Source organism: Rhinoraja longicauda, chromosome 9, assembly GCF_053455715.1.
Source record: "Rhinoraja longicauda isolate Sanriku21f chromosome 9, sRhiLon1.1, whole genome shotgun sequence".
Taxonomy (NCBI): Eukaryota; Metazoa; Chordata; class Chondrichthyes; order Rajiformes; family Arhynchobatidae; genus Rhinoraja; species Rhinoraja longicauda.
This window is the reverse complement of record NC_135961.1, coordinates 69,933,048-69,949,441: the sequence shown is the minus strand read 5'-3', so window position 1 is coordinate 69,949,441 and position 16,394 is coordinate 69,933,048. Positions and strand designations below refer to the sequence as shown.

At 44.0% G+C, this 16,394-nt stretch overlaps 1 protein-coding gene across 1 annotated transcript in view; it reads left to right on the top strand.

Moving 5' to 3' along the window:
• Positions 1-16,394, top strand: part of ehbp1 (EH domain binding protein 1) — a 384,927-nt gene that overhangs the window by 294,353 nt on the left and 74,180 nt on the right. Inside the window, exons 20-22 of the mRNA XM_078405706.1 lie at positions 9,769-9,907; positions 10,081-10,190; positions 11,210-11,333. Of these exons, the coding sequence (XP_078261832.1) occupies positions 9,769-9,907; positions 10,081-10,190; positions 11,210-11,333 (373 nt within the window). The remainder of the gene's footprint in view (positions 1-9,768; positions 9,908-10,080; positions 10,191-11,209; positions 11,334-16,394) is intronic.

The window sequence follows — 16,394 nt, the reverse complement described above, 5'->3', positions numbered from 1 at the left end:
GATGATCTTCTGGGCCGTCGTGATGACCCTCTGAAGGGCCTTCCTGTCCTTTTCTGAGCAGCTGGCGTACCATGTGGTTATACAGTATGCCAGCACACTCTCGATGGAGCAGCTATAGAAGGACAACATGAGCTTCTCCTGCAGGTTGGTTTTCCTGAGGATCCTCAGGAAGTGGAGTCTCTGCTGTGCCTTCTTTACTGTGGTGATGGTGTTGGTAGACCAGGTAAGATCCTCTGCGATGTGCGTACCCAGGAACCTGAAAGCGGGTACCCTTTCCACACAGACCCCATTGATGTAGAGTGGGTCGTATTCTACACTGGTTTTTCTAAAGTCAATTATAAGTTCCTTTGTTTTGGAGGAGTTCAGGACCAGATTGTTCACTGAACACCATGCTGCCAGCCTTTGGATTTCATCCCTATAGGCTGTCTCATCTCCTCCTGAGATGAGTCCAACCACAGTCGTGTCATCCGCGAACTTGATGATGGTGTTGGTGGGATGGGTGGGGGCGCAGTCGTGAGTGTAGAGGGAGTAAAGGATGGGGCTCAACACACAGCCCTGTGGTGAGCCGGTGCTCAGTGTAATGGTGGAGGAGAGGTGAGGGCCTATTTTGACGGTCTGGGGGCGGTTGGTCAGGAAGTCCTTGATCCATTGGCAGATGGTTTGGGAAAATCCAAGGTCGGAAAGTTTGGTGACCAGTCTGCTCGGGATGACCGTGTTAAAGGCAGAGCTGAAGTCGAGGAAGAGCATCCTCACATAGCTCCCCTGGTGTTCAAGGTGGGTCAGTGCAGTGTGAAGAGCAGTGTCGATGGCATCCCCTGTAGACCTATTTGCTCTGTAGGCAAACTGGTGTGGGTCGAAGGTGGGTGGGAGGCTGGCTTTGATGTGCTGCAGGACCAGTCTCTCGAAGCACTTTGTGATGACCGGTGTGAGTGCTACCGGACGGTAGTCGTTAAGACCGCTGATGACAGACTTTTTCGGCAGTGGGATGATTGTGGCGGACTTCAGGCAGGGAGGGATGGTGGATTTTAAAAGGGACAGGTTGAAGATTTTTGTGAAGACCTCAGATAATTGGTCTGCACATTCCCTCAGCACTCTGCCCGTCACACCATCGGGGCCTGCAGCTTTCCTGGGATTCACTGCTCTGAGCACGCGCTTAACATCATACTCCTGCACAGTGAAGGTGTTGCTGTCAGGTGCTGGAGAGGGTGTTATGTCTGCCACTGTAGCTTTCACCTCGAAACGAGCAAAGAAACAGTTAAGTTCCTCTGCCAGCGAGGCGTCGCCGTCGGCAGTCGTGCGGTTGCTGATCTTGTAGTTGGTGATGTGCTGGATGCCTTGCCATACCCGCCGTGGGTCATTGTTGGTAAAGTGGTCCTCAATCTTCCTCTTGTAGGACGCTTTGGCATCCTTGATGCCTCTCTTCAGGTTGGTTCTAGCAGCACTGTATAGAGCTCTATCACTAGACCTGAAGGCGGTGTTACGGTCCTTGAGGAGAGACCTGACATCCTTTGTCATCCAGGGTTTCTGATTAGGATATAACCGGATGCGTTTGTCGACGGTGACATTGTCAACACAGTTTTGGATGTAGCAAAGTACAGTTGATGTGTACTCCTCCAAGTCCTGATCCTCAAAAATATCCCAGTTGGTCCTTTCGAAGCAATCCTGCAGCTGCGAGGAAGCTCCTTCAGGCCATGTCTTAACAGTCTTTATGGTGACTGGAGCTTTTCTCCTGAGTGGGGTGTATGCTGGAGTTAGGAATATGGACAGGTGATCTGACTGCCCCAGGTGTGGTAGTGGTGCTGACCTGAAACCCTTCTTAATATTTGAATAAACCTTGTCTAGTGCGTTTTTCCCCCTGGTAGCACATCTTATGTGTTGTTCAAGTTTCGGGAGAACTGACTTTAGGTCTGCATGATTGAAGTCCCCGGCTATGATGTGGGCTGCTTCTGGATATGTGCTCTGTTGTGAGTTTATTGCACCGAGCAGGTAGCCTAAAGCTGTGCTAGCGTTAGCATTCGGTGGGATGTAGACTGCTGTTACTATAACCCCTGTAAATTCGCGAGGAAGGTAAAAAGGCCTGCATTTAACTGTTAGGGACTCCAGATCAGGAGAACAGTGGCTATCTATGATTTGGATGTTAGTGCACCAGTTGTTGTGCACGTAAATGCATAACCCCCCCCCCCCCCTTGCTCTTACCGGAGTCGATGTTTCTGTCCCAACGAAACGCTGTATGCCCGGCTAGCTCAATGGCTCCGTCTGGGATGAGTGGATGAAGCCATGTCTCTGTAACTAAGAGAATGCAACAGTCCTCCACGAGTTTGTTTGCTGATATCTGTAGTTTTAGTTCGTCCATTTTGTTGATGATGGATCTGGCGTTGGTGAGGAACATGCTGGGTAGCGGTGGTTTGTGTGGCTGTCTCTTTAGCTTGGCAAGTATACCGGACCGGCATCCTCGCTTTTGCTTCCTGTTTCTCCTCCGCCTGCGACGCCTGTTCGCGCCGACAACTATCCACGGAGCGCCCGGTGTCCTGGCTATCTCTTCCGGTATATTTCGCGGGTGTGGAAATTCGCGCACAAGGTCCCGATTGCACTGGAATCCTATGATCAGAAGATCCTTTCAGTTGTAGGTAGGATTTGCCTGATTTGCCTGGTTTGCATGACTAAAATTGACTAACAGACATAACATTATAAGGCAACGATCACCACTGTGGGTGCTGCTGGAAGCTGTAAATGTCATGATAAAGTGACAACACAAATTTCACAAAGGGCCTCAACCCGATACATCACCTATCCATGTTCTCCACAGATGCTGCCTGACCCGCTGAGTTACTCCAGCACTCTGTGAAACGTCACCTATCCATGTTCTTCACAGATGCTGCCTGGCCCGCTGAGTTACTCCAGCACTGTGTGAAACATCACCTATCCATGTTCTCCACAGATGCTGCCTGACCCAGAGTTACTCCAGCACTCTGTGAAACGTCACCTATCCATGTTCTCCACAGATGCTGCCTGGCCCTGAGTTACTCCAGCACTCTGTGAAACGTCACCTATCCATGTTCTCCACAGACGCTGCCTGGCCCAGAGTTACTCCAGCACTCTGTGAAACGTCACCTATCCATGTTCTCCACAGATGCTGCCTGACCCAGAGTTACTCCAGCACTCTGTGAAACGTCACCTATCCATGTTCTCCACAGACGCTGCCTGACCCAGAGTTACTCCAGCACTCTGTGAAACGTCACCTATCCATGTTCTCCACAGATGCTGCCTGACCCAGAGTTACTCCAGCACTCTGTGAAACGTCACCTATCCATGTTCTCCACAGATGCTGCCTGACCCAGAGTTACTCCAGCACTCTGTGAAACGTCACCTATCCATGTTCTCCACAGATGCTGCCTGACCGGCTGAGTTACTCCAGCACTCTGTGAAACATCACCTATCCATGTTCTCCACAGATGCTGCCTGGCCCGCTGAGTTACTCCGGCACTCTGTGTGGTTTTGTGTATGAACCAGCATCTGTAGTTCTTTGTTTCTTTTTGTCAAATAGACACAGTTTAACCATAAATCAATTCGTATTTCTTAGCATGAACCACTGTCGTCTTAGTCTTCCAAAACATTAAATTAAAATGTTTGTCTTTTTTTTTTCAAATTCCAATTGTTCTGCTGACTGGCAGTAGTTTCTGGGAGTAATTTAGAATGTGTGTGGTCTTTTCATCCCAAAGAGGAAGAAAGATTCTAAGGGGAGAATGAGGTGACGGTGGTTGACAAGGGCAGTCAAAGACAGCATAAAACTAAATGAGAAACCACATAATATTGCAAAGATAAGTGGGAAGCTAGAGGATTGGGAAACTTTTGAAAACTACAGAGGGTAACTAAAAAGCCAATACGGGGAGAAAAGATGAAATATGAAGGTACCCCAGCCAATAATCTAAAAGAGGACAGCAAAGGTTTCTTCAGATACTTAAAGAGTAAAAGAGAGGCAAGAGTTGACATTGTACCCCTGGGAAATAATGCTGGAGAAGTAGTGATGGGGAATGAAGAAATGGCAGGTGAATTGAATAGGTTTTTGCGTCAGTCTTCACAGCGGAAGACATCAGCAACGTACCTGAAATTCAAAGAGTCAGGGGAGGAGGTTAGTGGAGTTACTGTGATGATGGAGAAGGTGCTTGGGAAACTGAAAGGTCTAAAGGTGGAGAGGTCACCTGGGCTGGATGGACTGCATCTTGGGTTTTGAGAGAGATGGCTTTAGAGATTGTGGGGGCATTAGCAGTGATCTCTGAAGATTCACTAGAGTCAGGAGTGGTCCCAGGGGACTGGAAAAATGCAAATGTTACTCCGCTGTTCAAGAGGGAAGCAAAGCAAAAGAGGGGAAACTATAAGCCAATCAGCCTGACTTCAGTGGTGGGTCAGAGTTTAAAGTCCATTATTAAAGATGGTTTGTCTTACATTCTTCAATAGTCAATAGTCGTTTATTTGACACATACACATAAATGTGTGTTCCTCAATATATTAAATCTATTGTTTGTGTAAGAAGAGAGGAGATCTCTCACTGGCCTCTTCTATATCTCTCACTAGGGCCTCTACATCCCGCAGCTCCGCGCTTGCTTCCCCCTCCCCCCACTCGTAACAAGGACAGAATCCCCCTCATTCTCACCTTCCACCCCATCAGCCAGCGTATCCAACAAATCATCCTCCAACATTTCCGTCACCTACAACGGGACCCCACTACTGGCCATATCTTCCCATCCCCTCCCCTTTCTGCGTTCCGCAGAGACCGTTCCCTCCGTAACTCCCTGGTCCACTCGTCCCTTCCTACCCAAACCACCCCCTCCCCGGGCACTTTCCCCTGCAACCGCAGGAGATGCAACACCTGTCCCTTTACCTCCCCCCACAACTCCATCCAAGGACCCAAACAATCTTTCCAGGTGAGACAGGGGTTCACCTGCACCTCCTCCAACCTCATCTATTGTATCCGCTGCTCTAGATGTCAACTTCTTTACATCGGCGAAACCAAACGCAGGCTCGGCGATCGTTTCGCTCAACACCTTCGCTCAGTCCGCCTTAACCAACCTGATCTCCCGGTGGCTGAGCACTTCAACTCCCCTTCCCACTCCCAGTCTAACCTTTCTGTCATGGGCCTCCTCCAGTGTCATAGTGAGGCCCACCGGAAATTGGAGGAACAGCACCTCATATTTTGCTTGGGCAGCTTGCAGCCCAGTGGTATGAACATTGACTTCTCCAACTTTCGATAGTTCCTCTGTGCCTCTCTTCCCCTCCCCCTTCCAGGTTGTCCCTCTATCTTCCTGTCTCCACCTATATCCTTCCTTTGTCCCGCCCCCCTGACATCAGCCTGAAGAACGGTCTCGACCCGAAACGTCACCCATTCCTTCTCTCCTGAGATGCTGCCTGACCTGCTGAGTTACTCCAACATTTTTTGGTTGTATTAGTGAGTCATTTCAGTTGACACAGTACTGGCACCTGCTCTGAACAGAGCAGTGTGAGAAACTAAATTGATCATTTCCCATTTGGTAATGTAACGTGCTGGAATAAAGGAACAAAGCCATTACTGGAGATGTTAGTATTTGATATCGAAGGGATGTAAATCACTGGCAGATGATTCCAGCAAGAAAAAGTGTTTATTTTTTTGTTCCACAATTCATCTTTGCAAATATATAGATGATCCCGGGGATGATTGAGTTAATGTAAGATGAGGGTTTGGCCGCACTGGGCCTGTACTCGCTGGAGTTTAGGAGGGTGAGGGAGGAACCTTATTGAAACTTACCGAATTGTTAAAGGCCTGGATAGAGAGGATGTGGAGAGGAAGTTTCCACTAGTGGGAGAGTCTAGAACCGGAGGGCACAGCCTCAGACTTAAAGGATGTACCTTTAGAAAGGAGATGAGGAGGAATTTCATTAGCCAGAGGGTGGTGAATCTGTGGGATTAATTGCCACAAAAAGCTGTGGAGGCCAAGTCTTTGGATGTTTCTAAAGCAGTGATTGACAGGTTCTAGATTAGTACGGGTGTCAAAGGTTATGGGGAGAAGACAGGAGAATGGGGTTGAGAGGGAAAGAGAGATCAGCCATGATTGAATGGTGGAGTAGACTCATTGGACCGAATGGCCTTAATCTGCTCCTATGTCTAATGAACTCATGGTGTGCCACCTCGTAAAGCTTTGTTCCCAGTCCACTCATTCTGATTGTGCTCACCTCTCAAGAGTTAAGAAATCTAACATTTCGTTTTGTCCACCTCTGATATGGGGAGAGGTTTCCTACATCCACCCTGTCTATACCCCTCTTCATTTTATATTCCCCAATCATGTCCCTCTTACCCTTCTCCCCTCCAGGGACAATAGTCCTAGTTATTCAGTCTCCTCGTAACTGTAACACTCCAACCCAGGCAACCTCCTGGTGAATCTCCACTGCACCCTCTCCCCTTGTTATAGTGTGTGCTGACCACAAATGCACACAGTCGTGTCCCAACCAAAGGTTTATAAAATCAGAGCAGAATCTCCCTGCATTAGTTGGGTACAAATGGCATAAACTCACGTTTTGGGTGAGTTTCATTCATTGTAAATGCACTAAGCACAATAGATCATGTATTTACACTTACTTTCAGACCATTCAGTCTTCATTGCAATCCCTTATCCATTATTGTAAAGTTGATCTTTTAATCTGTGTGCTTTACAGTGATAATGCAGACACCAAGGGCAGCAGCTTGCATGAAACCAAATAGACCGACCGGGATTGCTGAATGCTTCCAAGTGTAATCTGAACAAAACAATCATAGCCATTCCCTTCGCCGAACACTTGCGCTCAGTCTGCCAAGGCCTACCAGATCGCCTAGTCGCTGACCATTTTAACTCCCTTCCCCATGGCCATACTGATTTTTCTATGTGGGTATCCTCCTTTGCCAGAGTGAGGCCACACGTAAACTAGAGGAACAGCACCTCACATTTTCCTTGCTTAAAGACAAACTCTCCAAGTTTAGTTAACCTCTAACAACCCCCGTCTCCCCCACACACCCCTTTCTTTCCCCCATATGCCCCATCTTGACTCACACGTATTTCTCCCCTCCCTCCTCCACCTACATTCCATCCTCTAGCTTCACAATTGGCAACTCTTCAATCATTTTGTCTCATTCCTTTTTTTAAAATCTCTGGCCTTTGTCCAATCATCTGCCTATCAAAAACTCCCCTCGCCTTGTTCTGCCTCTCCTCTCTTCTAGCTTTCTTCCCCAAATCAGTCAGAAGGGTCCCGACAAAAACGCTACCTGTGCATGCTCTCTGGAGATGCTACCTGACCCGCTGAGTTACTCTAGCACTCTGTGAAACGCTACCTGTCCATGCTCTCCGGAGATGCTGCCTGACCCGCTGAGTTACTCCAGCACTCTGTGAAACGCCACCTATCCATGCTCTCCGGAGATGCTGCCTGACCCGTTGTTACTCCAGCACTCTGTGTCTCCCTTTGTGTGGGGAGTAGGGAGGAAACCTATTTCAGATCTTTAGGAAGTTTGCATGAGTGGCAAGGTAAGGTTCAACTGTGATCCAATGGTATGTGTCCACAAGCTTGCTTCTCTCCCTGTTCAAAAAGAAAGACATTGAGCAGGTTTGGTCCTACATCTGACATGGTCAATACTTTCAGGGGGCAAGGAGGAAATTGCAGTAAGGACATCCTAGTTCAGTGACCACATTATAAAACCAGCAGATGCGAATGGCAGTGAGATGCACATGGTTTACCAATGCACCATTGAAATGGGAGATTACTGGCTTATTGTAAACAATAAATATTAGACTCTATGCCTGAAATGTTCAGACCGAGGACGAACACAAGCGACACAAAAGTGTGCTTGTTCCTTATGCTGCTTTTGTGAAACATGCAAATTTGTTTTTTCGCATTATATAATGTGAAAGGTGTTTGGCGTAAAATGGACAACCTAGTGCATCGGCTTAACTTTTCAAAGTTATTTCTTACCACGTCTCTGGCTTTGGAGCAAGTTTGCTGGTCTGACTTTTCACCCACCTGCAGTATCTTTGGGGACCGCCAAAGCTGACAGGATTTCTTTCTGCACCAAAGTCTTTGATGTTGGAAAACAATGAATTTCATTGCTTTCCCTTGCACTGTCAGTTCCTATACGTCAGTGATGAAAGTGATGTATCAGTGGAAGACTTGTGGTGGTTTCTTCAGACAAAGGAGAGCTTAGATAGTCTGATGTTTCATTCAATTTAGCTTTCTGCAGTGGATTTAATGCAATATGAAGCTGGCTTGAGAAAAGCACAATAGATTGGCAAACTAACTGAATTAACTGGGCTTAGAGGAATAAATTTGTAACGTGGCAGAAGTTCTTTACCATAAAAAGGTTTCCCAAAATAGGATTTGCGAGCTAATCGCACTGATACTTTTACTCCTTTACTATTTTAGACTGATCCATTATTTGTTCACAAATGCTGGGCCTAGGTAACATGTTGTGCAAGAAATACATATTATTTAATGTCGTAATGCTGACAATCTGTTTGAAAAACATCCATGTATTTTTGTTTTGTTGCTATTTTGTGAAAATCAAAGAATCTCGTTAACTAGTAATTAGTCTGTTGATATTGCAATGCTTGGCTCTTTTCTAAATATATTTATAGACAGATTTATTTGATCATCTTACCTATTGTGTCATTATATTATTATATGATCTACTGACCAGTTTAACTGGTCCACATAATGAATTTCTGTTGATGTTGAAATGAAGGATGTAACTGCCTATCTTGTTATATTTATTGCTATTACAAAATGTATCTTCTGTGTAATGCCTCCAGACTTAAAATATAAATCTAATAACTTCATTATGAGATTCAGAGAAGGTAGAGTTTTTTAAAGAAAAAATCCCAAAGCTGTTCTGTTCACAAGAAGCAATTGACCGCAGATTCAATGTGATTATAATTTGGTTTAGATATTTGTAAATGAGGCATTCTGTGATTGTAGGAGAGGGTAAACTGTTACCTTCTCCTGAGGATTCTGTATCCCACACCTCCTTAAGGCAAGAGAATAGGCCATCAGAGGACCCCTTCATTACTGATTGTCTTAATGCAGAGGGAGGGGCAGCCTTGGTAGCATTTGATAACCAGTTTCAACATCCAGCAGACAAACCTATTAGTCATGCATCTCAGCCTTTCTCTATTTACTTTTAAAACACTTAGAAATAATACAAGATTAGCAGTAGAATGTAATATTTTTTCGGGTGCAACATATCCTGGTATCTGCTGTTTCCACACACAGCAGCTGTTTGGAGCTCTGGGAGTATTTTGTTTTGACAGAATGCTGTGTTGAATTCAGATGCATAAATATTAAAGGTCTAGAGAAAGCTTAAGATTCGATTATTTGTATTAAAGTTTTTATAAATCTCACACTGATTTGGACAATAAATGGCAAGTCAAAGTTTTTACTTGCATTCTTCCTCAACATATTAAATCTTTAGGCTGCACTAGTAAGCCATTTCAGTTGACACAGTACTGGCACCCACTCTGAACAGAGAAGTGTGAGAAACTAAATTGATCATTTCCCATTTGGTAATGTAACGTGCTGGAATAAAGGAACAAAACCATTACTGGAGATGTTAGTATTTGATATCGGAGGGATGTAAATCACTGGCAGAAAAATATGTTTATTTTTTTGTTTCAATTCACCTTTGCAAATATATAGGATTAAGACTTATTTAATTAAAACGAGAAATATGTTAAAAGCAATGTTGGATAATGATTTTTTTTAAATGGGTAATTCCTGACAGAATGAAATGGAGGATCATCGTGCTGAGTACTTGCGTAAAGCTACCGAACGCTTGCAGAGTCCTGTGATGTTCAGTAAAGATTCAGCTGTGAGACGAACTCATCTTCAGTCATTTAGTCAGTATGTGGAAAGCAGACCAGGTGAGGAACTCTTGAGATAAGAACGTTAAAATTTTACATTGCTTTCCATTCTAGAAGCTTTATAACAAGATTGAAATTAACCTCCTTGGTATAAATCAGTTGCTATGCTCAAGGTGAAGCTGATAGTTTTATCCGATTTCTGAATATCTTTTTCTCTTTCTATATAAAAAAAGAGATTAAAAGGCAGAGATCAATACAAGAAGATGCAAAGAAAGCAAACGAGGAAAGGATGGAAATCTGTGAAACAACTCCAAGAAAGCCATCGGAAGATGAAGTATTTAGTGTATGTTTAATTTTTCTATGCTTTAGTGATTATTTTTTAGTCATGTAAGGAAATACTGCCTTTATTGCCAGAAAAAAATGAGATGTTGTGTTTTCAGATGACAATCACACACACTTTCAATGCAAACCAAAAGGGGTGCACCATTGAATTAGTCTGCAGTGCTGTGATAATTGTCAGATAAAAGATGATTTCTTCAGACTTGCACAGTCTCTGTATCCTTGAGACATTTCCATCAGGGCACTTCCCATAAAGAGATTCCAGTATTGATCTAGCAGCAGGATTTTAATTATTGCAGAAGTAGCTGGTGCGAGCTTCAGTTGGACGGTAAAGTCACTGGAGACCTGCTTGAATTTCCCAGACAACCCATTTTGTTGGCATGGGTTAATGGGTGTTCAACCTTTCCATTATACGGATCAGCCATGAATTACCAGCTGAATGATGTTTGCATTAATATAATATATATGATAATTTTTTCACTTAATTAATGGGGAGGTTCAGCACAGTGAGAAAATAGGCTGATCATCTGTAAAATTGATTTGTGAAGACAAATTTGATGGACAGTAAAGAGGAAACTTACCGGTGGACAGAAGTAGAAGAATTCAGGAAATAGATTGGGATTGTATTATCTTAGTTTCAGTTATTTTACTCAAAATATTACATTGATCGTTGCTTTATATAAAGAAAAAAAACCTATTGAGCTATATCAGCTGACAATAAACAGGAAAGCATTTTAACCTGTTTTAGAGTCACACCGTAGAGACTCTGACTCTCAAACTCAGATTAAAATTGCTTTTCCATTTATTAATTTTCTGCTGATATGTACCCTCTAGGTTTTGTTTTACATGAGAGGAAACACTGACTACATTTAACTTCTCATTCTCTGGGAGTTCACTTAATGGCTAGCAGCACATTAAACACAATCTGTAAATATTTTGCTTGCTCTTCCTACTGAATTAAGGAAAACATTTTTATAATTACCTTATGTATTTATAATGTAATATTTTATTTCTAATCAACAGAGAGGGTTCAAAGACACGAGTCAGTATGTTGTCGGAGAATTGGCAGCACTGGAGAATGAGCAGAAGCAAATTGACACACGGGCAGCGATGGTGGAGAAGCACCTTCGCTATCTCATGGACACAGGTACCCGGCCCAATTACACTGTAAACAGTTTTGGCAAATTGAGTGTTCACAAACTCTTATAGAGTTTGAAAGTGTGAATCTTTGAAGCCTGAATGTTCAGCAAACTGCCTTGAAAATGAAAGGCTGTGAGTCGCAGCCACCTCTCTGGGCACTGGCGATAAGGGTGCCTTCATGGGAAGTGATAACGCGCCCTGATACTGCGAGAGCCAGCACTATTGAACAGTGTGCTCATCCATGCACAGCTGGAATACATATCCCTGCCTCATTGATATGCTGCAGCAACATTTGAGATCTCCACTGTTCCCCTGATTCAGAGGAAAGCAGTTGGCCTGCAACAGCCAAGTACTGCATGAAACCATGTACACTGTGTAAACGGAAGGTTGGATTCACTAAACAGCAAACATTTGAGAGCTGTTATAGATACTCACCAATTATTTTTCACAAGAGTAGGCATAAAGCATTCCCTGATATTTTCATCTTCCTTTATAAATGATATTATGACCATATGATAATCATGGACATGCACATCAATGTTCAATTGTACAGATACCTGATTGACTTAAAGGTTATAAAAACATTCCCTCTTGGTTTTGGACACAAGGAAGCGAGACGAGAGTTGAAACAAATGCCTGGGGATCATTTACAACAGTGAATTGTTTTCATTCAGCACTTGGGGAAAGGAAAGCCTCCACACAGATGGCAGTGAAATGCACACATGTCCAGCCCAAAGGGGTCCTCGCTAGAGTGAGGACACACGCTTGCAGCTTTTACCACATGCTTGACTCCGACTCTCGTGATCAACCAATGCTGTCACGAGCGACATTTGCAGAAACCTAGGATGAGGCCATAACAGACTTGGCAATGAGCTCATCTCAACGTCGAGCCAGGGGGGAGCTGGACAACCCTCAACCCCACTTTACATTCTTCCCTCTTGCTCTACTCCTTCAACACATTGCCTTTACCCAAGCTTTTGGTCACCTCCTGTCATTCAGTTTGTAAACAACATTCCTGTTCCTTGCGTCAAGCATTCTTTGATGTTTCATTGTATTAAAAGTGCGATATGAACGCTGATTAACTTTGCATTATCACTGCCCCACTGTTCCCTCGCCTCTCTCCGCCCACCTCTGCCTTGTCAAGGTCAAATATGAGCTGTTTTACAATAAGATTTGAAGAATATAATTTACCTTCAGAAACTTAGCTGGAAAATGTGACCCCCCATCTTCAAAGACTAAGTTTCATCTTCATTGCTATGAACATAGTTCCTTGAAAGTGTTGTCGCATGTAGACAAAGTGGTCAGAAAGTCTTTGGATACATTGGCCTTCATCAGTTAGAGTATTGAGCGTGGAAGTTGGGATGTTATGTTACAATTGTACAAAACTTTGGTGAGCCTGCATTTGCAGTATTGTGTTCAGATTTTGTTACCCTGCTGGAAAGAATACAGGGAAGATTTACAAGAATATTGCCAGGACTCTAGAGCCTAAGCTATTGGGAGAGATTGGACAGGCGAGGACATTTTTCCTTCATACAAAGGAAGCAGAGGGGTGATATTACAGAGGTGTATAAAACCATGAGGGGAATAGATAGGCTGAGACTTTTTCCCAGGGTAGGGTATTCAAGGACTTGAGGGCAGTTTTAGGTGAGAGGGTGAATATTTAACAGGAACCTGAGGGGCAAATGTTTCATACAGTGGATGGTTGGTATATGAAATGAGCTGCCAGATGAGGTAGTTAAGACAGGTACAAGAGCAACATTTAAAAGACATTTGGACAGGTACATGGATAGGAAAGGTTTAGAGGGACACAGCCAAACGTGGACAGGTGGGACTAGTGTAGATGGGGCATCTTGGTTAGCACGGGCCAAACGTGGACAGGTGGGTCTAATGTAGATGGGGCATCTTGGTTAGCACAGGCCATATGTGGACAGGTGGGACTAGTGTAGATGGGGAATCTTGGTTAGCACAGGCCAAACGTGGCAGGTTTGACTAGTGTAGATGGGGCATCTTGGTTAGCACGGGCCAAACGTGGACGGTGGGACTAGTGTAGATGGGGCATCTTGGTTAGCACAGGCCAAACGTGGACGGTGGGACTAGTGTAGATGGGGAACCTTGGTTAGCACAAGCCAAACGTGGACAGGTGGGACTAGTGTAGATGGGGAACCTTGGTTGGCATGGGTAAGTTGGACCGAAAGGCCTGTTTCCACGCTGTATGACTATGAATCTACGCCTCTGTTATGAAACAGATAGGAGAGGGCTCCCCAATGGTGTGGAGCAGATTGTGTGGTCATTGTCATGTTTCAATGTGGATTCTGCATTTCTTACATACGCTATACTTGTAAAACATTTAGGAATCGTGAAGCTGTGAAAAGTTGTACAAAACTGCAAGCCATTTTCTTATAATATATTTTATTAAACTAAAAATATTAACAGTTTAAAAAATATAGAGCAAAACACCCAGTGCTGGAGGGACTCAGCGGGTCAGGCAGCATCTGTGGAGGTAGACACCCAGTGCTGGAGGGACTCAGCGGGTCAGGCAGCATCTGTGGAGGTAGACACCCAGTGCTGGAGGGACTCAGCGGGTCAGGCAGCGTCTGGAGGAATGGATAGACAGCGTTTCAGGGTCTCGGAAAACTGCCATGGTCTGCCTGCCAAAGAAAAATATCATTTCATGTTTCAATAATCAACACTTATTACAATTCCTGGATCTTGCTATTTTCAGTGTAAGTGTAAGTACAAATTGCATTCTAAATGCTCAGGCATTTGATTTTAAGAGTGAGTGGCAAGGAGACCAGGTGCACAGTGAGTGGCAAGGAGACCAGGTGAACAGTGAGTGGCAAGGAGACCAGGTGAACAGTGAGTGGCAAGGAGACCAGGTGCACAGTGAGTGGCAAGGAGACCAGGTGAACAGCTAGTGTTGAAATCTCCAAATTGTCAGTGATTGGTGTGTTGCGGCTGAGGCTGACTTTGCTGTTCCCCAATAAGATGCAGTAGCAACGTTACAAGTCACCATTTTATACCATATAGCTGCCTCTGATCAACACCGATCACTCCATTCCCTGCATGTCCATGTGCCTATCCCAAAGTCTCTTCAATGCTACTAATGTTTCTGCCTTTACCACCACCATAGTGTTCCAGGCACCCACAACACTCAGCGTGGAGTAAACCTGTCCTGCACGCCTTAAACTTCACCCCACTCACCTTGAAGCTGTTCCATCTAGAATTTGATATTTCCATCGACTGCCTACCCTATCTGTGCCTCTCATAATTTTATGTACTTCGATCTGATCTCCATTGAATCTCCAGCATTCCAGAGAAAACCGTCAAGTTTGTCCAAACTCTTGCTGTCGCTACGTCACCAAAATGCAGTATCATTTGGGAAAAGCTCCAATCCACATATTGGAGCAACCAGATACAGATTTGGGTCAGTCAGCACAGTGGCACAGCGGTAGAGCTGCTGCCTCAGCACCAGAGACCCAGGTTCCATCCTGACCTCAGGTGCTGTCTGTATGGAGTTTGTTTGTTTGTACGTTCTCATGTGACCGCGTGACAATTTAGACAATTTGCACTAAAGACAATTTTCCAGAAGCTAACTAACCCACAAATATGTGCCGATTTGTAGGTTAGTTGGCTTCTGGAAAATTGTCTTTAGTGTGTAGGATTAAACGAGTGTATCGTTGGGCGGCGCGGACTCGGTAGGCCAATGTTTCCACGCTATATCTCTAAACTAAACGAAACTAAGAACTGCATGCATTACTGCAAATGCAGCCTAACCAAAGTCCTAGAAAGCTACATCATGACTTCAATGTCCTTATAATCTCTTACAAGGTGTAAATAACTCAAAATCTGACCAAAAATGTTAATGTCCATGAAAAAGTTCCAAAAGTGTAAATTGTGTTCTACAAAAAAATTCCTACTAGCATTAGTGTTTAATTCTCAAAATTTGCAACTATACTGAAAATATTTCCACATTTGAATGTATGAATATATATTCAATATGAATATACATTTACCCTTTGCAGACATTTCAGTGACAAGTTAAACAGTGTAAAATCTATTTAATAGACAATAATAGAAGTGCAATAATCAGTTTAACAATATCATATCATATCATATCATATACAGCCGGAAACATGCCTTTTCGGCCCACCAAGTCCGTGCCGCCCAGCGATCCCCTACACCCACTAGGGACAATTTTTTACATTTACCCAGCCAATTAACCTACATACCTGTACGTCTTTGGAGTGTGGGAGGAAACCGAAGATCTCGGAGAAAACCCACGCAGGTCACGGGGAGAACGTACAAACTCCTTACAGTGCAGCACCCGTAGTCAGGATCGAACCTGAGTCTCCGGCGCTGCATTCGCTGTAAAGCAGCAACTCTACCGCTGCGCTACCGTGCTGAGCATGTACTGAGAATAGTATTTGCAGATAACAAGCCAGTATAACAGCCCACATACAAATCAGCTTGTGTATCTCTGTTTACCTTCATTTCAGATGATATGTTGTTTCTTCCCCAGTTTTCACCCAGTTCCAAGATGGAACTGATTCTTTTAACTCTGAAGTCAAAAAGCTCTGGAACAGAACTGTACATCGCAGATTATTATTTGCCAACAAGACAAATTAGTGGCTAAAAAACAGTGTGATAATGTTGCAATATCAAAATATTGGCAATGATTGCTGCCCTCTCCAAAGACGTACAGGTATGTAGGTTAATTGGCTGGGTAAATGTAAAAATTGTCCCTAGTGGGTGTAGGATAGTGTTAATGTACGGGGATCGCTGGGCGGCACGGACTTGGTGGGCCGAAAAGGCCTGTTTCCGGCTGTATATATATGATATGATATGATAGTAAATAGTTTCTTGACTTAATGAACTGACCTCAAGTCTGTCAATTTATATAACTTTGAGGCAATACTGGATTGTTAAAACAAAGGTTAATTTAAATATTATATTCTTTAAAATTGTCATTGGAGTTTTCTTTTGCATTATATTTTGTGGTTTAATCGATCGCTGCAGTGAATCGTGGAATTATTTCCAAAGCTGTCAGAATCCATTGAAATTGCATCTG